Here is a 20,805-nt window from a genome sequence, read left to right on the forward strand (position 1 = left end):
AGAGTGCCTTTCTGTCACTAACCTTTTCTGATGTAGTGGGGGAAGGTCTACCCTTAGCAGCAGTCATTCTAAACAGAGGTTAATTTTAACACGAATGTTCTGTTCACAAAGTCACACCCCAAAGCAGGCAAAAAACACGGTCTCTTGTTTGATTCTTGCAGGGTTCTTCCTCTAATCAGCATGCCTTGCTTCGAGACCACAGCCGGCTTGTCCAAATCCACAGGAAGCATTTTCAGGGGTTGGAGAGACAGATTGCTCAACAAGGCAGTGGTGCGACGGGGAAAAGCCAGGCCTATAAGGGAGAGAGGCTCAAACTGCAGTGCTGGCATTTGTGCAACTGTGCTCACTTCTGCCACAAACAGGAGTTCAGCTCCCTGCCGAGCCGGGCTGAAGTTGTGCTCAGTGATAATGGCCTGGCAGCTTCTAGAATGCATGGCTCAATGCATCTTGGCCCTGTGTACAAAAGAAAGAGAATGCTGATCAAACCAAACCTATGATTTGAAGGCTGGGATGTGCTTAAAAAGAGTGGTGAGAAATAGCTGGTCTCCCAGGTGATTAGGCACAAAAAGTTTGGGGGAGACACAAAGTTAATTCCATTTTCAGTCTGACAGTATACACTCCAAACGGCCTGCATAATTGTGTTGTGGGAAGATAAGCTAGCTAGAAATGTTTGTATGGTTATTGCAGTGTTGATGTAGGATGCCAATGTACATTTGTGAGAGCCAGCACAGAGGCTGGTCTGCCAGGAGACGGGACAGGGAGGGCTCCCCCTTTGGCAACAGCTTTTCACTGAGAGATGGGCAGCTCAGAGTGAGGCAAGGAGGAAGGTGTCTTCTGCAAGCTCAAAACAGGCAGAAGCTGTGCAAGAAGCGCTGAAGAACAGTACATGCACCTTCATTCTTGTAACCTAGGTGGATCATGAGTCCTAAAAGGTAAAGGTAAAGGTACCCCTGACCATTAGGTCCAGTCACGGATGACTCTGGGGTTGCGGCGCTCATCTCACTGTATAGGCTGAGGGAGCCGGTGTTTGTCCGCAGACAGCTTCCGGGTCATGTGGCCAGCATGACTAAGCCGCTTCTGGCGAACCACAGCAGCACATGGAAACGCCGTTTACCTTCCCGCTGGAGCAGTACCTATTTATCTACTTGCACTTTGACGTGCTTTCGAACTGCTAGGTTGGCAGGAGCAGGGACTGGGCAACAGAAGCTCACCCCGTCATGGGGATTCGAACCACCAACCTTCTGATCGGCAAGCCCTAGGCTCAGTGGTTTAGACCTAGAGTCCTAGGGAGTGTCTAATCTGTCGTTTTCCTTTTCTTTCCATTTATCATTTCTCCAAACTTAAGTTTAGTATGCATCATTTTGCAAATTCTCCTTTTAAGAGTCCTCACCAGCATTTGAGTGCAAATTTATCCCAATATACACAATTCTGCGTGCAAAGTACACATTTTTGAAAGCAGTATTTCCTTAACGTGACACATTTTTGTACGTTATGTTTACTAATATAGGCATTTCTAGCCATGTGCACTTTGCCCTAGTATATGCATTTTTGAACACATCACTTGGCTGGAGAGTAGCATTGCAAAATTTGGAGAAGTGTGGGTTTCAAAAGATGGCTGTGTTTTCAGTTTGTGAATTGTTTCAGAAAGCACAAATTAGATTGAATCAAATGCAAACTGAATGAATTTCTCCCCCCATTCCTAATCATAAATCAAGCGGCACCTCCCATCTCTGCCATGCTTCTCAGACAGATAAGGCCTTTTTTCATCACAGGAGTTCCCTATTAAGTGATAAGTGTTCCATATTTAAAACCGGTAGCCCTGAACTCCAGAACCAGCTTGCATATACAGTCGTACCTTGGATCCCGAATGCCTTGCAACTCGGAATGTTTTGGCTCTGGAACGCTGCAAACCTGGAAGTGGGTGTTCTGGTTTGCAAATGCTCTTTGGAACCCGAATGTCTGAGCTTCCAATTGCATGCAGGAAGCTCCTGCAGCCAATTGGAAGCCACACCTTGGTTGTTGAATGTTTTCGGAAGTTGAACAGACTTCTAGAACGGATTCCGTTTGACAACCAGGGTACAACTGTATATTACTTTAGACCAGGCACCCCCAAACTCAGCCCTCCAGCTGTTTTGGGACTACAACTCCCATCATCCCTAGCTAACAGGACCAGTGGTCAGGTATGATAGGAATTGTAGTCCCAAAACATCTGGAGGGCCAAGTTTGGAGATGCCTGCTTTAGATCGAAGTTGGGGGGAAATTATTAGATGCTTCTCCCAACACAAAGATCATGCTTTTCGAAAGCTAGATATTAAAAAGAGGGATTCTAGTCTGTCTTTCTTAGAATCACAGAATCATAGAGTTGGAAGGGATCACGAGGTCCAAACCGCTGTGATGCAGGAATCTTTTTGCCCAATATGAGGTGTATACCCATGACCCTGAGATTAAGTGTCTCATGCTCTACTCAACTGAGCTATGGATAAGCTTGTTGTGTGAATAGTTTAGCTAGCTTTTGCCGACATGGTGCCCTCTAGATGATTTTGACCACAGCCCCTGCCCCATCTGAAGGGCACTCAATTGCTGATTTATTCACTAAAGGAACCATACATTGTCCTTTCTGGGGCAGTCAGGAGTTTCCAGTTGCTGCCGGGAGAGAGGGAGAACAATATTCTAGCTTCCTGACTGGTGTGTCCTTCGAGCTTTCCATGACACTTGTGATGATGAGGAGGAGGGTCAAAATGATATCTTTAATTATGTGGCCCCCCCACTTGAAGCGATACAGTCCAGAAACAATATTACCACGTGATCCACACTCTTTGCAGCGCAAAAGGCGGAAAAGGTTTAACTGAGGTGTTCAAAATGGCTGTTACCTCTTTTGCATCGTTACCTCTTTTGCGAAGGCTGGCAAGCTGCTGCCAGACTGCTCCGGATGCAGTCTGTTCTCATGGGGTTTCGTTTCGAGGTGACAGAGGCAGGGTGTGAAGGCAGCGTTGCTATTTTCCTGGGGCATGCTGGGAGAGGGGGAGGCATGGACGAAGTGCAAGCCCAGTGGGGGCTCATGGTCATCATAGAAAAGGAGAGGAGATAACCCAACCTGGGAAAGCGAAAAGAGACCGCAAACGTCACGATTAGCGTATTGTCAGCAAACCCAACAGAACCCTTCTGATGCATGGAAGGTGCTCACATTACCGTTTGACACCCGAAAATGACTTAGGACCCAAGAAAGATATGAAACACTTGTCTCCATTCCTACAGACCCTCTCAGGAGGGTGGGGTGCTCTCTTGCCAGTTCGGCTATTGACAGAAGTGCAGGGAGTGGCTGCCCAGGAGAAGGTTTTTACTCCACAGGTAAAGGTAAAGGGACCCCCAACCATTAGGTCCAGTTGTGACTGACTCTGGGGTTGTGGCGCTCATCTCGCTTTACTGGCCGAGGGAGCTGGCGTACAGCTTCCAGGTCATGTGGCCAGCATGACTAAGCCGCTTCTGGCGAACCAGAGCAGCGCACGGAAACACCGTTTACCTTCCCGCCAGAGCGGTACCTATTTATCTACTTGCACTTTGATGTGCTTTCGAACTGCTAGGTTGGCAGGAGCTGGGACCAAGCAACGGGAGCTCACCCTGTTGCGGGGATTTGAACCACAACCTTCTGATTGGCAAGTCCTAGGCTCTGTGGTTTAACCCACAGCGCCACCCACATCCTTTTTTACTCCATGGCTGCCCCTAAATTATGGAATTCCCTCTCCTCAGAGGTGCATCTTCTATGCTGCATAGATTTTGCTATATGCTGAAGATGCACCTTTTTACCATGGCCTGTGACTGCTAAGTCACCTCTTTTCTGCTGAGTATATACTTCTCTGCTCCATTTTGGATGATTTTGATTGTTTTATAATCTTGATGGTTTTATCTGTTTGTATAACTATAGTGGTACCTCGGTTTACGAACAGTCCTGTTTACGAACTATTCGGTTTATGAACTCTGCGAAACCGGAAGTAGTGTTCAAGTTAGTGAACTTTACCTCTGTCTACAAATGGAATCCAAATGGTGGAAGGGCACCAGTGGCGGGAGGCCTCATTAGGGAAGGCGTGCCTTGGTTTAAGAATGGATTTGGTTTAAGAACAGACTTCAGGAATGGATTAAGTTCATAAACCAAGATACCACTGTATATGTTATATTGTTGTAACCCGTTGTGGGACTTTATGAAGAAGGACACCTAAGAAATGCATATCTAAATACAATTAACTTCTAAGCTTTTTTATATTTATATTTATATTTATATTTATATTTATATTTATATTTATATTTATATTTATATTTATATTTATATTTATATTTATACTTATATTTATATTTATACTTATATTTATATTTATACTTATATTTATATTTATATTTACATTTGAATGTTACAGAATCATGGAAGGAAACCAACTTATCCTCTTTCCCACCCCACCGTGGACCAAGACAAAGGACCCAAACCATTCCTGATAGTACACAAATGGCATGTGCAACATCAGCCACTGCCAACCTGGTGCCCTCCAGAAGTTAGGGAGTACCACTCCCATAAGCTCCAGCATCATGAAGTCATTCTGGCTGGGGCTGATGGGAGTTGTAGTCCAAAACTTCTGGAGGGCACCAGGTTGGCAGTGGCTGTGCTAGGTGCTCTGAGATATAAAGTATGTAGGTACACCACTCCATTGTCTTAGTTTTATGCCAGTTTAACTGTCATGGCTTCCACCAAAGAATCCTGGGAGATGCAGAGAATTATCTGAGATCCCTCTTCCAGCCTCCAAATCTGTAGATCCCCGAGGGAGATCTATTCAGCTAGTTTCTCTGCAGTGTGCAGGTGATCAGAGATATTGAAGGGAATCCCACCTCAGAGCCTCTTCGCCCAATTCATTAACTTTATTATTGTATGATATCTTTGGCCCATTGTGTAAGTTCATTATAAATGGTTATCTTTGCCCCAAGAAGTTTGTGGCCTTTATGGTAGAGGGGAAACCTTTCTATAGGATCCCATCGCAATCTCCTTGGTGCTCTCTCATTCTGCTGCCATACCAAGTCGTAGAACTTGCTTCCTTCTGCGTCAATAACCAACAGGGTCACCCGGCTGCTGTCGGCACGTATCCTCAGCACCACCTCCTGGTGGTCCAGGTCCTCAGTGCCCTCACCGTTCACAGCCAGGAGACGGTCGCCATCTCTCATCCCTGCCTTCTCAGCTGGCAACCCAGATTCGACCTCCCTCAGAAACTGACCTGCAAGTCATAGATGCGCAAGACGAAAGCAGCAGTGTTGATTATCCCAGTGGTTGCACCTTGCTTCCTTTATAAGCATTTTACGTGTGTGCGTGTTGGTGTTGACCTTTAAAGCCCGAAACGGCCTCGGCCCAGTATACCTGAAGGAGCATCTCCACCCCCATCGTTCTGCCCGGACACTGAAGTCCAGTGCTGAGGGCCTTCTGGCGGTTCCCTCATTGCGAGAAGCAAAGCTACAGGGAACCAGGCAGAGGGCCTTCTTGGTAGTGGTGCCCGCCCTGTGGAACGCCCTCCCATCAGATGTCAAAGCGATAAACAGCTACCTGACATTCAGAAGACATCTTAAGGCAGCCCTGTTCAGGGAAGTTTTTAATGTGTGACATTTTAGTGTATTTTTGGTCTCTGTGGAAGCCACCCAGAGAGGCTGGGGAAACCCAGCCATATGGGCGGGGTACAAGTAATAAATTATTATTATTATTATTATTATTATTATTATTATTATTATTACATGTGCTCCTCCAGTGAAATTGCCATAAGTGAATAAGCAAAGCTCTCTTCTGTCCTATTTGCTAGAGGACAAGGAGCTGCAGTTCAGTGAAAGAGCAAAATGCAGAAGTTTGCAGGTTCATCCCTGGCACCTCCATGTAGATCTGGGAAAGCCTCAGTCTTAAACCGTGGAGAGCTGCTATCTATCAGTGTAGACTACCATTAGGACTGACCAGGCCAGGGACCTATTTAGTTCCAGCGCTGGTCCTAATTTGGCACGCGAGGACATTTTTCCTAAGCCACACAGATCTGGTTTGGCCTCTGTTAAGATGGTGCATAAAAAAACTTTACGCAAAATTCCATTAAGTTTGTCCTGAATGGGTGTTTTTTTAAAAAAAAAAACCCAAAAAAACCAACAACAACCCAAAGATGCAAAACATCCAAATGATATCTGTGAAGTTAAATAGATGACTGGCAGTGAGAGGAGTTGCTTAACCCTGTCCCCTCCCCGCATTTGAATATTCAAAACGTATTTATTTATCAAGGCTTATATACTGCTGAAGCATCAAAATCTTCAAGCAGTTTATATAATAATAATAATAATAATAATAATAATAATAATAATAATAAATAATAAATAATAAATAATAATAAATTTTATTTATATCCCACCCTCCCCAGCTGAAGCCGGGCTCAGGGCGGCTAACAACAATAAAATAGTACAACATTCTAAAATCATTTCATTATAAAATTAATTCAAATCAAATTGATGGCAACCATTAGGCTAAAGTTCTGTGAAGACTACCAAAGGAGGGAATCAGGCTGTGCCCTAACCAAAGGCCTAGTGGAACAGCTCTGTCTTGCAGGCTCTGCGGAAAGATGTCAAGTCCTGCAGGGCCCTAGTCTCTTGTGACAGAGCGTTCCACCAGGTTGGAGCCACAGCCGAAAAAGCCCTGGCTCTAGTTGAGGCCAGCCTAACCTCTCTGTGGCCTGGGACCTCCAAGATGTTTTTGTTTGAAGACCATAAGTTCCTCTTTGGGACATACCAGGGGAGGCGGTCCCATAGGTACGAGGGTCCTAGGCCGTACACATCTGGGTGGGCTTGCTTAAACAAAACAAAAAAAGAGTCCATTGGTGGACCCTGAAAACAGTGCAGCGAAGGGCCCTGCCTAATTTCAAGGGGCAGGGAGTTCCAATGTGTCAGTGCAGCCATGGTGAAATATCGATTCCTTGCAAATGCAGAATGAACATTGTCTGTTTCCTCTCAAATCATCCCTTCAAAGTACAGGGGGAAAGATGTTGGGTCCTTTTTTTTTTTCTTCAGGGAGAAATGCAGCTGGGTGGGAGGAAACGTTTTGTCTGGATGAAAGGGGAAAAGCTCAAGCAGTCCTCTGTCTTACCTCAAAGTCACCTACTTTGCTCTCAAATTTAAATACCGTGGAGCGACTCTGGCTCTTTTCCAGGCAAGGGGCCTCACCTCTTTCTCCTGAGCAACGTTTTTCTTCTTTCAGCAAGAATCCGTATCCGTTTTGGCCTCTCACCATCTGCAGCTTCCTCACCTCAAAAGGAACCCAGGAAGCATCAGCCATGGCTGCTGTGACCTTAACGCCGCGTTGCCGGTAAAACTCCTCTGATTTGGCATCGATCACCAGCAGCCCCATCGGGTTGTTGCTGTGCTTGATCTGGAATCGAAAATTTGGGTATGTAAGCCAAACCCAGGGAGGATACAGTGCGCTGCTGGAGAGTTTTCCCTCTAGCTAGGATTGAAATAGGATTTGAATTATGGTGCTGGAGGAGACTCTTGCGAGTCCCATGGACTGCAAGAAGATCAAACCTCTCCATTCTTAAGGAAATCAACCCTGAGTGCTCACTGGAAGGACAGACTGTGAAGCTGAGGCTCCATTACTTTGGCAACCTTATGAGAAGAGAAGACTCCCTGGAAAAGACCCTGATGTTGGGAAAGATGGAGGGCACAAGGAGAAGGGGACAGAGGACGAGATGGTTGGACAGTGTTCTCGAAGCTACCAGCATGAATTTGACCAAACTGCGGGAGGCAGTGGAAGACAGGAGTGCCTGGCGTGCTCTGGTCCATGGGGTCACGAAGAGGCGGACACAACGACTAAACAACAACAACAACAAAGGATTGAAATTATCAGGTTGGGAGGGACCTTCTATAGAAAGGTGTTCCTGGATGTGACCTGGTTCCCAAGTTGTTCAGTCAGTTGGCTAAAGCCAACATTTCTGTCATCGAGTGACAGCCCTGGTACCTTTTTGTGAAGGTGTGCAAGAGTCCAATTCTCCACACAAGCACCGTTGAGCTCCAGGAGCCACGAACCATCTGGCACCCCTGCCTTGTGAGCTGGCCCGTCCTCTGGCACAGACAGTCGGAATGTGCCCTTCACACCTGCAAAGCAAAAGATACGAAAACAGGAGCATGAGAGGGAAAAAACTAGCATTTATCGGCCTCTTTTTGCCTTCACCTACTCCAGTGTTTCCCAAACTTGGGTCCCCAGCTGTTTTCGAACTACAACTCCCATCATCCCTAGCTGGCAAGACCAGTGGTCAGGGGTGAAGGTTGACAAAGACAAAATGTGAATCTCAAGATGTTGGGTCCTCCTTTTTTCTCGGGGAGAAACGCAGCTGGGTGGGAGGAAACATATTGTCTGGATGAAAGGGGTAAAGCTTGAGCAGTCCTCTGTCTTACCTCAAAGGCACCTACTTTGCTCTCGAATTTAAATACCATGGAGCAAAGTTTGACACCCTATTGTCCATGTTGATTTTCACTACCAGTGGAATCAAAATCTTGCCAATGTTTCCATCTGCTTACAGTGGTCTCTTATATAACTTATAATTTTTTTCCCCATCAGTTTGGTTTGCCATTCCTCTCTGGTAGGGACCTTATGGTGTGATATAAAAGTCAGAGGTTGGAAGAAGATGCAGTTTTAAATGTTTAAAATGGGAATCCATGGAAGGGGTAGGTGGAAGTCCTGAGATTTGGAGAAATCTCTGCATATGGATACATATTTGGTTTTTTACAACTTTGTATTGATAAAATCAAATAAAATTATTTCAAAAAGAAGAAGTTTGCCACCTTGGATTTAGAACAATGAAAGGGGACGAAGTATTCCAAATTGGGCGGGAGGCATAATTATGTGTCAAAAATGCTGAGTTCAGTTATAAATTGTATTATTCCACCTTTTCTTTTAGTGATTCTTATAGGGTTTCTAAATTAAAAAATAGTGATAGTTACTGTTGTGATGGAAAAAAATACATATTGCAACAGTGTATTGTTTTAAACATATTTTCAGTGATGTTCCACTTTTTACTATTTTGTGCAACTGATGGTCTTTAAATATTAGTCTGTTTGGTGAAGTGTCGACCCTACAGACTCAAAACTGGTTTTGAAACCCTCTCATCTTTGCAGGGTATTCTGGGGGACCAAGAATCTCAAACAGAGATTTCAAAGGAACTTTACAAAAACTACAGTTCTCAGGAATCTTTTTTTTGGGGGGGGGGAGGGACCGCAACCATTAATTAAATTGATTTAAACCCTGATGATAAGTTTGTTCTGTAAACATACCCTTAGAATCAAGTTTGGGAACAGTTTCCTGCAGTGGGTATTTATTTTCCCCACTCAGTAACAGCAATCTCTTTGTTCTTCCGCTCCCTTCTATTATCCCTTGCAATAAAAAGTAATAACAAATAATATCCCTTGCAATAAATGTCAAATTTCAATCTGGGCAGCAGAATAAACAACGGGGCGGGGGCAGTGTGTGCAAACTGTCCTGGATTTGCACAGTGTAATCTGATGGTAAAATTCTGCTGTTCCTCATGGCAGAATTTGGTTACTCATGGTGAAAAACGCAACGAACCGCAGTGTGGGTTTCACTACCTTCTGGAGCTGAGACACTGAAGCCGAAGCCACTATGGTCCTTGTTGATGCAGCACAGCCGTGGCCTGTTGTGATGGGGCAAGAGCTGGCCAAGGTCCCGGTCAAGGGCTTTTGCCAACTCGTAGGATGTCCCATCCAGGACAGTGAGAGAGACTTGCTTCCCACTGCTCTTGATCTTCCAAACCACCTGCCAAGAAAGAGGGCAAGAGCCTCAAAAACAGAGACTCATAACAGCAGAACTCCTGGGCATCCAACAAAGCTGAGTGTTGCAAAGACAGATAAAAGGAATTCCTTCTCCACACAGTGCATAGTTAAACTATGGAACTCACTTCTGCAGGAGGCAGGGATTTGAAAGGTTTAAAAGAGGATCAGACAAATTCATAGAGACTACCAGAATACCTATGCTCTGAACATGCTGTCAGAGGCTTCTGAATGCCAGTTCCTGGAAACCACAGGATGGGAAAACTGCTCCTGTGCTCTCATCCTGCTTGAGGTTTTTCCATAGGCTGAGAGAACAGGACGCTGGACTAGATCGGCTGTTCTTATTGTTATGTACTGAAGTTCTCACCCCAGGCCAGCAGGGGGATACTGTAGATAGTTATGCAAATAAGGGATCGAAAGTGACGTTCAGTGATTGGATAGTTTTAGAAAATTGTTACAGTTACATTGTACTGGAGCTCTATATAAGCAGGCTGACTGAATCCTTCAGTTCACTTCTGTCCTGGCCTGTGAATAAACAAGAGCTGTTTGAAAAAGCGCTGTGTCGTCTGATATGTTCACCCACAACTTAACACTTATGGTTATCAGTTCTTAATGAGCAGTGACCCCCAAATTTCCTCCTACCCCTGGACCACGTGAAAATTGTTAAGGGCCTTGATGGCTTGCCTAACGATTTTTCTTCCTGTTGCAGCAATTGCGATGCACTGTGCTAGGTGCTGGATGGTTTTAATTTGCATTTTTATCACTCCTTTGATTTCTTGCGTCACATTCTATTGTATTGCTATGTGAATTCTATGGGGGGGGGGAAAGCCCACCTCAAATGGGAAACAGGGAGCCACCACTTCCAGCCAAACCTCACCCTGAAGTGCTCCAGGCCTTCGACATAAGCCCCGTTCACCTCTAAGATCCGGTCTCCATCTTGCAGGCCTCTGCGGTGAGCCAGACCCCCCGGCGTCACCTGTCGCACGATGTGCCCGTTGCTGCCCGCCTCCTGCCGTAGCCAGAACCCAAAGCTCTCCCCGTCCTCTTTCTTCAGGAAGCAGAAGCGCACCAGAGCACCTCCCTCTGGTTCTGTGGAAAACAAGATCAGAGGCCGACCCTGCAAACCCGGGGTCCCCAACGCAGCACTTGTAGGCACAGAAACAGGCACAGCTCTGCACCCACCACAGCCTTCTGACATTGCCCGATTTTTAATTTTAATTGGATTTTTTGGCTTGTTGATCTGGAAAGTCACCTGCTTCTGCTGCTGCTTCTCTCTCTCTCCCCCTCTGCTTGAGGGTGTAAGTAGATGTTTTGACTTGTATGCACCAGCTAATGACATCCTTCCCATCTAGGTTGACCCAGACCTTTACATCACTTAAATGCAGCCTTCCTGCCCCCCAACCCCACCCACTGATCCTGGATGTTTGGATAAAACCCACATATATACAGGGAAGGCCCGGGACAAGACTGGGACAGGGGTGCCAATTATTATTTTGATTATTATTATTAATAATCATAATAATAATAATAATTTATTTATATCCCGCCCTCCCCAGCCAAAGCAAGGCTCAGAGCAGCTAACAACAATAAAAGTAACACAGCATTCTAAAATCAATTCATTCTAAAATCAGTTCAAATCAAATTAATGGCAACCATTGGGCTTGAGTTCTGTGAGGATTACCAAAGGAGGGGTCAGACTGTGCCTTGGCCAAAAGCAGGTAAGCCCCACCCCACATAATCACATGTCACACACGCACATGACACACACACACCATTTGAATTTCAATGCTCATCAACTGGGGAGGGGGCTGTCCACTCTAATATTTTATGGGGGAGGGCGAAGAGATTTCGTCCCCTATGAGTGGCTCCTATGGATAGGGAAAATATCATGTGGATACATTAATGAGGAGACAGAGCAGTGTGAAGCCACATTTTTTTCAGTGTGGACAAGCCCTGGGTGGCGATATTGTTTCTGAAAAGTTTTTTGGCTGTGGAACAGGCATTTTGTGGTGTGTGTGTGAGACAGTCCCTTGGTTGTCAAACGTACCAAAGAGCAGGCATTGCCACACTCAAAGATGCAAACGATGTAGAATTATTGTAAATCATGCTCATTTTCCTCCCACCCTGAACAGTGATAGTTAAATGTATTTTTGTAAATAAACAAGCACAGTTTGGCTAAGTGCAAATAAAGTAGATTCACATCAAAATGCATGCCCCACTGAATGTGCTATTTGCAGGACGAGGTGGTAAACAGCCATCAGGTCCCTGACTTGGAAGGGGAAGCAAGCCTCCCACTTTGCAAGCACCAAGAGGGAAACAGCTGGTCCTTCCTCTGCCACCCACGCAGCAGCCCCAGATGTCGCTCCCCATTGTTACCAGAATCCTCTGCCAGTGACAGGGCTGGGTTATCGATCCCATCTCTGGGGTTAAATTCAAATTTCCTGTAACACCAAGAAGGAGAAGGAAGTGTCAGCCACAGCGCTTGGAGGCAGTCAAGGGTTCTCAGGCTCCTGGGAACCTACGTCAGGCAAAGGCAATCCAATCAGCCTTGGCAACCCATTCGCAGCCTGCGTTTTTAATACGTTTCATGAGTGGGTTAAATTTAAATATGTTTGTGCTTGCCCCAAACCTCAGTTTGGCTGTGTGCTTCCAGTTTCAACCCACCAGGCTAATCTGATTGTGTAAAGTGCTCTCCCGTTTGTGTGTGTGTGTGTGTGTGTCCATGCCCTCGACCTGCTGTCCAAGGGATGCCAGGAGTGCCCACTCATTTTCAGTGGAGTAGCTCAACTTGGCACTTACATAGTTGGCTCTGCAGTGTCCCTGGGCCCTGCAAAAAAGAAAGATTTGGGGGTTAATGAAATGCATCATACTCACTCCTGAAAGGCAGATACCCTCCTTCATCCCAAAGGGTTGCATATCCTCTTCCCCTTTGATGAAGATACATATGTTTTACTTTTAGGAGTAACTCAGGGTAGATACATCTTCCCATTTACTCCAGCTCCAGTGTGTTCCAACTATGGTGAAGCCAAGGACACAGCCCATAGATATCTTGTAGGATCTTGGAACATGCTCATGTTCAATGTAAAGGTAAAGGGACCCCTGACCATTAGGTCCAGTCGTGACCGACTCTGGGGTTGCTGCGCTCATCTCGCTTTATTGGCCGAGGGAGCCAGCATACAGCTTCCAGGTCATGTGGCCAGCATGACTAAGCCGCTTCTGGCGAACCGGAGCAGCGCACGGAAATGCCGTTTACCTTCCCGTATCTACTTGCACTTTGATGTACTTTTGAACTGCTAGGTTGGCAGGAGCTGGAACTGAGCAACGGGAGCTCACCCCATTGCGGGGATTCGAACCACCGACCTTCCGATCAGCAAGTCCTAGGCTCTGTGGTTTAACCCACAGTGCCACCCGCGTCCCCCATGTTCAATGTGCTTTCCCTCAAACATGCAAGCCACATTTGTAGCTGCCGTGTGTACCGCTGAAACAGCCATTGCACATGTGTTCATGAGAGATCATAGCCCCCCACCCCAAATGCACATCTTTTGGGGATGCAATCTTGCAGGAGCCAGGTGACTCGTACAGGAGCATGTCCCCCCTCCCCTAAAAAGGGATGTCCTGCTTAAATCAGGACACTCGAGGGGTATGGACCACTGGTTTAAAGTGACACGATACTGCTTTAAATGTGTAGTGCAGATGGGGCCCATGCTAGAGATGGTGAAGTTGGAGCCTCCAAATGTCATTTGATTCCAACATCCCTGGGAGGGGAGATGGTGTGGCTTTTCCCCTGGCCTGAGCAGTCACATGAAGAAGCCTATGAGCCCAGAAGCCATATCACAAGTGAAAGAGGATATGGTTGCAGCTTCTCCTTACTGGTTTCTCTTCTGCAAGTTCCTCTTTGCTACCCTGCCCCCCGACTTGCCATGAGAGGAAAATGAAAATTCTCCTGCTGGCTCAGCCTTTCACCAACTGGCAGTCCACCAGACAATTGGGGCTGCAACTCCCACTAACCCCAGGCAGAAACATAGGGCTGTGATGGTGGGGACTGATGGGGGTTGTAGCCCCACAGGTCTGGTGGGCAACAGGTTGGGGAAAACTGAGCCAGTTTGTGGAGGGATGGAAAGGAAAGAAGTAAGGCTGAGAACTGGCAGCTTGACAGTGACCAATTCTGTGCCTTCCTTTATAGTGCAGACTTGGGAGTTGGCCACCCCTGGTCTACAGTACTGATTTTGCAGTCCTGATTCCCAGTCCTGGAAGAGTCATCCCTCAGAAGATGTGGAAGAATGAGGAAGAAAGAGGAAGGGTGTGTGTGTTTTGAGCATTTGTAGAGTGCTGTTCTTCAGCTGTGGTTAAGCACAGTCAAAGGCAAACTATTTGAATTTTCAATTAACAGGGCATGGGGAGCAATTCCGGCCACACAGTTGCAGTGGATTGGAAGCTCTTGCACAAGCAATCTTTTGCTTCTCCAAAAGGTAAGACTTAGTAAGATAATGAAAGTGATAGGAAAATGCACCGGAAGGTGGGGGGTAGCACTTGTTTCGATGCAACGTCATCTAACCTGTCATCTAGCTGCAAACAAATAAGAATGAATACTCAACTGATAGGTTGTCCTAAAGCAACCTTAAACAGAGAGACAAGATTCCAAGCAAAAGTCCAAAGGTGAGATGTGAGATACGTACGTATCTCCAAACTCAAATGGCAAATCCAAGCAGTGAGTTGTCTTAAGAGCATTTGCCACAGTTAACTTTTGACACTTCAGAGTTAATATAGTAAGACATTCGTCCCCTGCTTTTCAAATACAGTGGTACCTCGGGTTAAGAACTTCATTCTGGAGGTCTGTTCTCAACCTGAAACTGTACTTAACCTGAAGCACCACTTTAGCTAATGGGGCCTCCTGATGCCGCCGCGCCGCCGCACAATTTCTGTTCTCATCCTGAAGCAAAGTTCTTAACCTGAGGTAATATTTCTGGGTTAGCAGAGTCTGTAACCTAAAGCGTATGTAACCCGAGGTACCACTGTAAAGAGAAAGTGGGTATAAAGGAGGACATTGACCTCTTGTACAGCGGACTTGCCTTCTCTCTCACTCTCTGGCTGTGTACATACCATACTTTTAAAGCACATTTAAAGCACACACATCCCAAGAATCCCGGGAATCGCAGTTTGTTGTTAAGGTTGCTGGGAATTGTGGCTCTGTGACGGGTAAACTACAGCTACAAGGATTCCTTCTGGGCTGTGTGTGTGTGCTTTAAAAATATGCATCTTCTCTCCCCCCCCCCCCACCTTGCAAAGGCACCCATGCTTTGCCTTAAAGAAAGTGAGGAGCATCATGACCTGGGAATACCCCAATGGAGAAAGCTCCACCTGTGGAACTGCAGCTGCTAAAGGCATAGGAGCCTGCTAGAGCAAAAGGGCAGCACCATGGTGTTTGTTTTTTGGTCTCTCTAACCTGCGAACAGAAGCCAGGAGGACCACACACAGTCACAACCCCATCTACCTTTTGAGCTGAGTTGTCGCCGATGTTTCTTCATAGCCACCAATGCCATCGAAATGCTCCGTCTTAAAGGAGTGTCCCAATTTGCACAATGTGAGTGTAAAGTAGGACATTGATCTCTTGTACAGTGGAAGCAGCTGTTCAGACATGGAAGCCTCACTCAAGAGAGAAAGCATTAGTTTATCATGGTGGCCAACAGTCCCATTGGTTAAGATGCTGCCTGCTTACCTCCCTTTTGGGACAACCACCCCCACCCCAGTGCCCATGAAAACTCTACATAGTCCTTCCTTGAAGGAACCCAAAGCTACCACTTGAAGGGTGCCCCCCAACTAGCCACCTCTGCCAGCTCACCTTCCTTCTGCTTCAGGACTGCTTGAGTGTGTGAAGGTCCAAGGTCCAGCCTAAAGTGGCAAGTGAAACTGGGGACCCCGCCTTTTTAAAGAGATCACCGGAGTTTAATGTTTAAACGGGGCAGGAGTCTTCGCTGCAACTGTGCTTACTTACTTCCACCTCTTCTCAGGAGCTGACCAAGGAGAGGAAAGCTATTCTTTCATTCCTGGGGAGTTGTTGGGAGGGGGGACCCAAACATTTCCAGGCTGTTGATATTTTCAGGTGTCGTTCAGTGCCGCACCGGCAAATCCAGGTTGCACAATTGAAGTTGACCTCACGCTCTTCAACGCAACACTCTCACTTCCCTCCAAAATCAGCCTTTTTGCTATAAGGATGGCGGAATGGCCTGGAAAGTGTGGAATAACAATTGCTTGGGGTAATGTGTACTATAGCTTTAAGGCACATCCAGAGTGCATCTTTTCCCTCAAGGAATTCTGGGCACCATAGTTTGCCCTTCACAGAGTTACAATTCCTAGCAACCTATAACAAACCATAATGCCCAGAATTATTTGAGGGAAGGAACATGCTTTGAATGTGCTAGCAAGATAGATAGATAGATGCCAATAAAGCAAATACCTCTGGTTCTGCAAGCTATATATGTAGCAAAGGATGAGCACACAGCACATGCTCAGAGGACCTGGTTTTGTTTCTTTGTTTTTTACCATTACACATTGCTCGCGCGCCACCCTGTCCTTTTGATAGGGCTGCGAATAAGCGTGATTAGTAAAATATATAAGCAACAATCAACATGTTCCAGGGCAGGTTTCATTTCCCTTACAGATTTCCAAATCTGTGCACAGCCTGGGAGTCATTCTGGACTCACAGCTGTCCATGGAGGCGCAGGTCAATTCTGTGTCCATGGCAGCTGTTTATCAGCTCTATCTGGTATGCAGGCTGAGACACTACCTGCCTGCAGACTGTCTTGCCAGAGTGGTGCATGCTCTAGTTATCTCTCGCTTGGACTACTGCAATGCGCTCTACGTGGGGCTACCTTTGAAGGTGACCCGGAAACTACAACTAAGCCAGAATGCAGCAGCTAGACTGGTGACCAGGAGTGGCCACCAAGACCATATAACACCGGCCTTGAAAGACCTACACTGGCTCCCAGTATGTTTCCGAGCACAATTCAAAGTGTTGGTGCTGACCTTCAAAGCCCAAAACGGCCTCGGTCTAGTATACCTGAAGGAGCATCTCCACCCCCATCGTTCTGCCCGGACCTGTGGAATGCCCTCCCATCAGATGTCAAGGAAATAAACAACTACCAGACTTTTAGAAGACATCTGAAGGCAGCCTTGTTTAGGGAAGCTTTTAATGTTCAATAGGTTTTGTATTTTAATATTCTGTTGGAAGCCACCCAGAGTGGCTGAGGAAACCCAGCCAGATGGGCGGGGTATTAATAATAATAATAATAATAATAATAATAATAATAATAATAATAATCTTTAGCTTACAGTTGCTTTATAGCATAGAATAATATTAGAATTTCACATCGTGTTGTTTACTTCTTACAAATCTTTTAACAAGAGGGGATTAAAAGAATTGCAAGAATTGCTTGAATTTTATTTTATTTTAATGAAGAAATCTTTTAGATCTTTTTACTGCCTGGAGCCCAATAGGATTGGGGTGGGGAATTTAAGTTTAAACAAATAAGGCTACTTTCCTACGGATACTTACATAGGGGTAAACCCCACTGAACAAAGTGGCACTTACTTCTTGAGTGAACGTATGCACAAGAGCAGTCTTGCAAAAGTCTAGCTCAGGGGAACCTTTGACCCTCCAGATGTTGCTGAACTACAACTCCCAACACCCATAGTCATTGGCCATGCTTTCTTGGGCTGATGGGAGTTGTAGTTCAGCAGCATCTGGTTCCCCCACACCTGAACTACCTAATCCAGCATCCCATTTCCTTCAATGCTCAACCAGATGTTTCCTGAAAACTCATAATACAGACATTTTTTTTTTTAACTCCCCAGCCAATTCCAAGGTATATTGCCTCTGGCTTTGGAGGCTCTCTGTAGCTTTCCTAGCAAAGAGCTGCTGGTTCCTGTCTGCCATAACCTCACCCTTTGAAAAGCTGTTCTGGCCACTAGCCATTCCTGCGTCTTGCGGTATTGAGTTCCGCCAGCTCATTATGTGTTGTGCGAAATAGAACTTCCTTTTGTCTGTCTAACCAGCTCTCACCCCATAGCAGCTGGACTCCATACCGGCAGATAAATCAAACCCCCCCAACCCCCAAAAACCTATTTAGAATTTTTTGATGACAGTATCAAAAGAAGGCACAGGAACCAGATGTGTTCTGTTGAGACAAAGTGCTTTTATTTTTAAGGAGGCACAATGGCGGAAGAACTGTGAATAATAATAATAATAATAATAATAATAATAATAATAATTACTAGTTGCTTCCCTCACAGGAAAACGAACTCAAAGCAATTTACAGAAACAAACATAACAAATAAGAGCCCCCCACTCCACAAAAACCCATCTCAGCCCTTTTTCATGTTTGTTGCTTACACCTCCAAGAACACAATCCAAACCCCAGCCTAGAAGCTTGGCCTGAGATGAACAACAGAGCCAAGGCAACTGCTCCTTTTCTGATTCTTCAAAATAATCAATCCAATCGTTAGGGAGACAGTGGGTGGGAATGACTCACACGCTGCATAGCTATAGGCCCGCCGCAGCAAGCAAAGGGAAGAAGCCCAGCAGGGCTATGAACTACCAGATTCTGCATGCTGCTAGCCCTCAGTGATAAAAGCGAACCATTTTAGTCCTTGGCCCCCAAAACGACTGGCGGATTCCATGTGTGAAGTTGTGAATCTTCGAAAAGCTGAGCTGCTCCACTGCGGGGAAGGAAGCATGGCTCATGAGGTATTTGTGTTTAGAATTGATGGTAGAGGTTGGAGAGAAGCAGTGTCACTAGGAAGGCTGTGTTCCTTGAGGCAACACAGAAGCACCCCCTCACTCTGATCACACAAAAGCCAGCTTTGCCAGTGCACAGCTCACTGTGGTCCTCAACTCAGCCTTTCCCTGAAAATCAGCACCTCATATGTATAGCGCGTGGGGATGCTGAGAACAGTTTCCTTCAGCATCACCTCCCTTTGCTGAGCAGTCAGAAAGAGGGTTCCCTGGCTCCCACAGGGTCTGTATCTATACGCAATATCTTCTTGGAGAGTGGGATCGGTCTGGAACTGACCCACTGCATCCTGTTCAGTTTTCTCTTCCGGGCGATCAAGCTCTGGGTAAAAATCAGTTCTGCAGCTTTTCAGCAACACTGCACAGAACAGATTGGCATATGCCTGTGACGTCGCAAACATTATTGAATTAAAAACGAAACACCAATAAGGTAGCAAATAAACATTTAAATAAATATGCATAGATGAAATACATATATACCGTATTTTTCTGTGTATAAGACGCCCTCATGTATAAGACGACCCCTAATTTTTTTAACCCAAAATTATGAAATTAAATTGTTTAGCTTTTTTTTTTGGGGGGGTGAGGTCACTTCCGCCAATAGCTCACCTGCCTGCCTGCCCACCACTGCTGATCGCTTAACACAGCCATTGCCGATCGCACATGTCGCTGCAGCCGCCAATTGTCTGCCCGCTCGCTGCCACCAACAGCCCCCCCACTTGCCGCAGCCACCAATTACCCACCAAATTGCCGCTGTCAATCTCCTGCTTGATTCCACCATTAATCACACGTCCCCCCTCAGCATTCACTATCCGTGTATAAGACGACACCCAACTTTTGCCTCTTTTTTTTAGCAAAAAGCATCGTCTTATACACAGAAAAATACGGTCTATATTAAGGCACGCAGCTTATCCGAAATATTAGAGAGATGTGGGAGACGCAACCATGGAATCAGAGTTCGAATGGTGGTATTATATCTGCCACATGCATTGTGAAGGAATTGGGAAGGAAGCCAGGCTCCTAAGAACATCAGAAGATCCCTGTCGGAACAGGCCAAAGGTCCATGTAGCCCAGAAACTTCTTCTCACAGTTGCCAATCAGATGGCTCCGGGAAGCTCCCAGGCAGGGCATGAAGGCAGCAGCCCTGCTTGGCTGTTGCTCATAAGAACACCAGAAGATCCCTCTTAGAACAGACCAAAGGTCTATGTAGCCCAGCATCCTGTATCCTACAGCGGCCAATCAGGAGGCTCCAGGAAGCTCACAAGGCAAGTCATGAAGGCAGTCGCTCAACCCGCATGAATCTGCTGTGCAACGACTTGTTTGTACCCACCCTGCGGCTCAACACTATCCCTTGGTGTTTGCCTTTTTCCAGGAGCCTCCACCAGGAGTGGGGCACTAGGAAGTGCCCTGCTGAAGGTCTCCCAGCATCCGCTTGACTTCGTTCTCCACGCGGATGAACTTGGCCTTCTTCCAAGGATTGGCCGTCTCCCGGCGGCTGCACCGCAAGTCCTCCAGGAGCAGGCCGAGGTGCTGTCGCACCCGGTCGCGGTCCCAGACGGGCAAGTTCTTCTGTACTACGTTCAGGATGACGGCCCAGTAGTCGGAGACGTCGGCCCCCATCGTCAGGAAGATGAGCACCTTGATGCCGTCGCGTTCCTTGCGCAGTGCATGGAGGGCCTGCTTGCCTTCCTCGCTGATCTCGTTGAAGTACAAGCTGGAGGGAAGGAAAGAGGAAGAGCTGAAGTAGGCGGGAAAGGCCTCTGCGCCCAAGAAGAAACAGCCAATTGGAGGAGCCACCATGTTGAGGCAGTAACCAATGCCGGCAGCAGGATGTGGTGCTAACAAGGTGGAGTTTTAGAATGGGCTGCACCATTTCGAACCAGAAGAGGTAGAGGGGTGGGAGGGAGAGAGTCACGTTTCCGAACAACTATTTATGTCGAAACGTCCCTGCAGATAGAAAGCCAGCTCAGCAGGCAAAGGGCTATAACCTCTTACTTTGAGATATTAGCTTTCTATATGCAGGAAAATGGTAAAAAGATACAAAAAACCCTGAGAAGTAGCCAAAAGGAGTGCCCCCTCACCTGCAGTCCAAAGTGGTGCAGTCTTTTCCCCCACCCACATTCATGGACCCAGACTTAGGCAGTTAGCTAGAACGCAGATGTGCATCAATTTCTGACAAATGAGGG

At 46.4% G+C, this 20,805-nt stretch overlaps 2 protein-coding genes across 6 annotated transcripts in view; both read right to left on the reverse strand.

Annotated features, from left to right (window-relative positions):
• NLRX1 (NLR family member X1) overlaps positions 1 to 20,805 on the reverse strand; it is a 307,093-nt gene that overhangs the window by 267,658 nt on the left and 18,630 nt on the right. The window contains exon 9 of one of the 3 annotated variants that reach the window (XR_013833335.1): positions 19,043 to 20,333. Coding sequence is in view for 1 of the 3 variants with exons in the window: in XM_079954663.1 (XP_079810789.1) it covers positions 20,015 to 20,333 (319 nt within the window). In the remaining 2 variants the exon portion in view is untranslated. Of the gene's footprint in view, positions 1 to 18,003; positions 20,334 to 20,805 lie in introns of those variants that run through there. The other 2 variants (XR_013833336.1, XM_079954663.1) reach the window with 2 other exon arrangements.
• On the reverse strand, positions 140 to 15,706 carry NHERF4 (NHERF family PDZ scaffold protein 4). Of its 3 annotated transcripts, XM_079954786.1 has the most exons (11): positions 15,671 to 15,706; positions 15,323 to 15,478; positions 12,631 to 12,658; positions 12,208 to 12,272; positions 10,709 to 10,920; positions 9,631 to 9,817; positions 8,006 to 8,142; positions 7,216 to 7,420; positions 5,056 to 5,252; positions 2,888 to 3,094; positions 140 to 453 (listed from the first exon to the last, which is right to left on the reverse strand). In XM_079954786.1, the coding sequence occupies exons 2-11, from the start codon at positions 15,369 to 15,371 to the stop codon at positions 424 to 426; spliced, it is 1,317 nt and encodes a 438-aa protein (XP_079810912.1). In that variant the 5' UTR covers positions 15,372 to 15,478; positions 15,671 to 15,706; the 3' UTR covers positions 140 to 423. The 3 variants fall into 3 exon arrangements, with proteins under 3 accessions (XP_079810912.1, XP_079810911.1, XP_079810910.1); XM_079954785.1 differs by lacking the exons at positions 12,208 to 12,272; positions 12,631 to 12,658; positions 15,323 to 15,478; positions 15,671 to 15,706 and having other exon boundaries at positions 10,748 to 11,315; XM_079954784.1 differs by lacking the exons at positions 12,208 to 12,272; positions 12,631 to 12,658; positions 15,323 to 15,478; positions 15,671 to 15,706 and having other exon boundaries at positions 10,709 to 11,315.

This window comes from Podarcis cretensis, assembly GCF_951804945.1.
Source record: "Podarcis cretensis genome assembly, chromosome: 15".
NCBI lineage: Eukaryota > Metazoa > Chordata > Lepidosauria > Squamata > Lacertidae > Podarcis > Podarcis cretensis.

Coding starts and splice junctions, on each gene's coding strand:
- NHERF4 (XM_079954784.1), bottom strand. CDS start 11,179: ATGGGAAGGATGTCATTAGCTGGTGCATACAAGTCAAAACATCTACTT. Junction 7,421..8,005: donor TTGCACACCTTCACAAAAAG/GTACCAGGGCTG, acceptor TTTCGATTCCAG/ATCAAGCACAGCAACAACCC. Junction 454..2,887: donor TGCCAGCCTTCGCAAAAGAG/GTAACGATGCAA, acceptor TTTTGTACACAG/GGCCAAGATGCATTGAGCCA.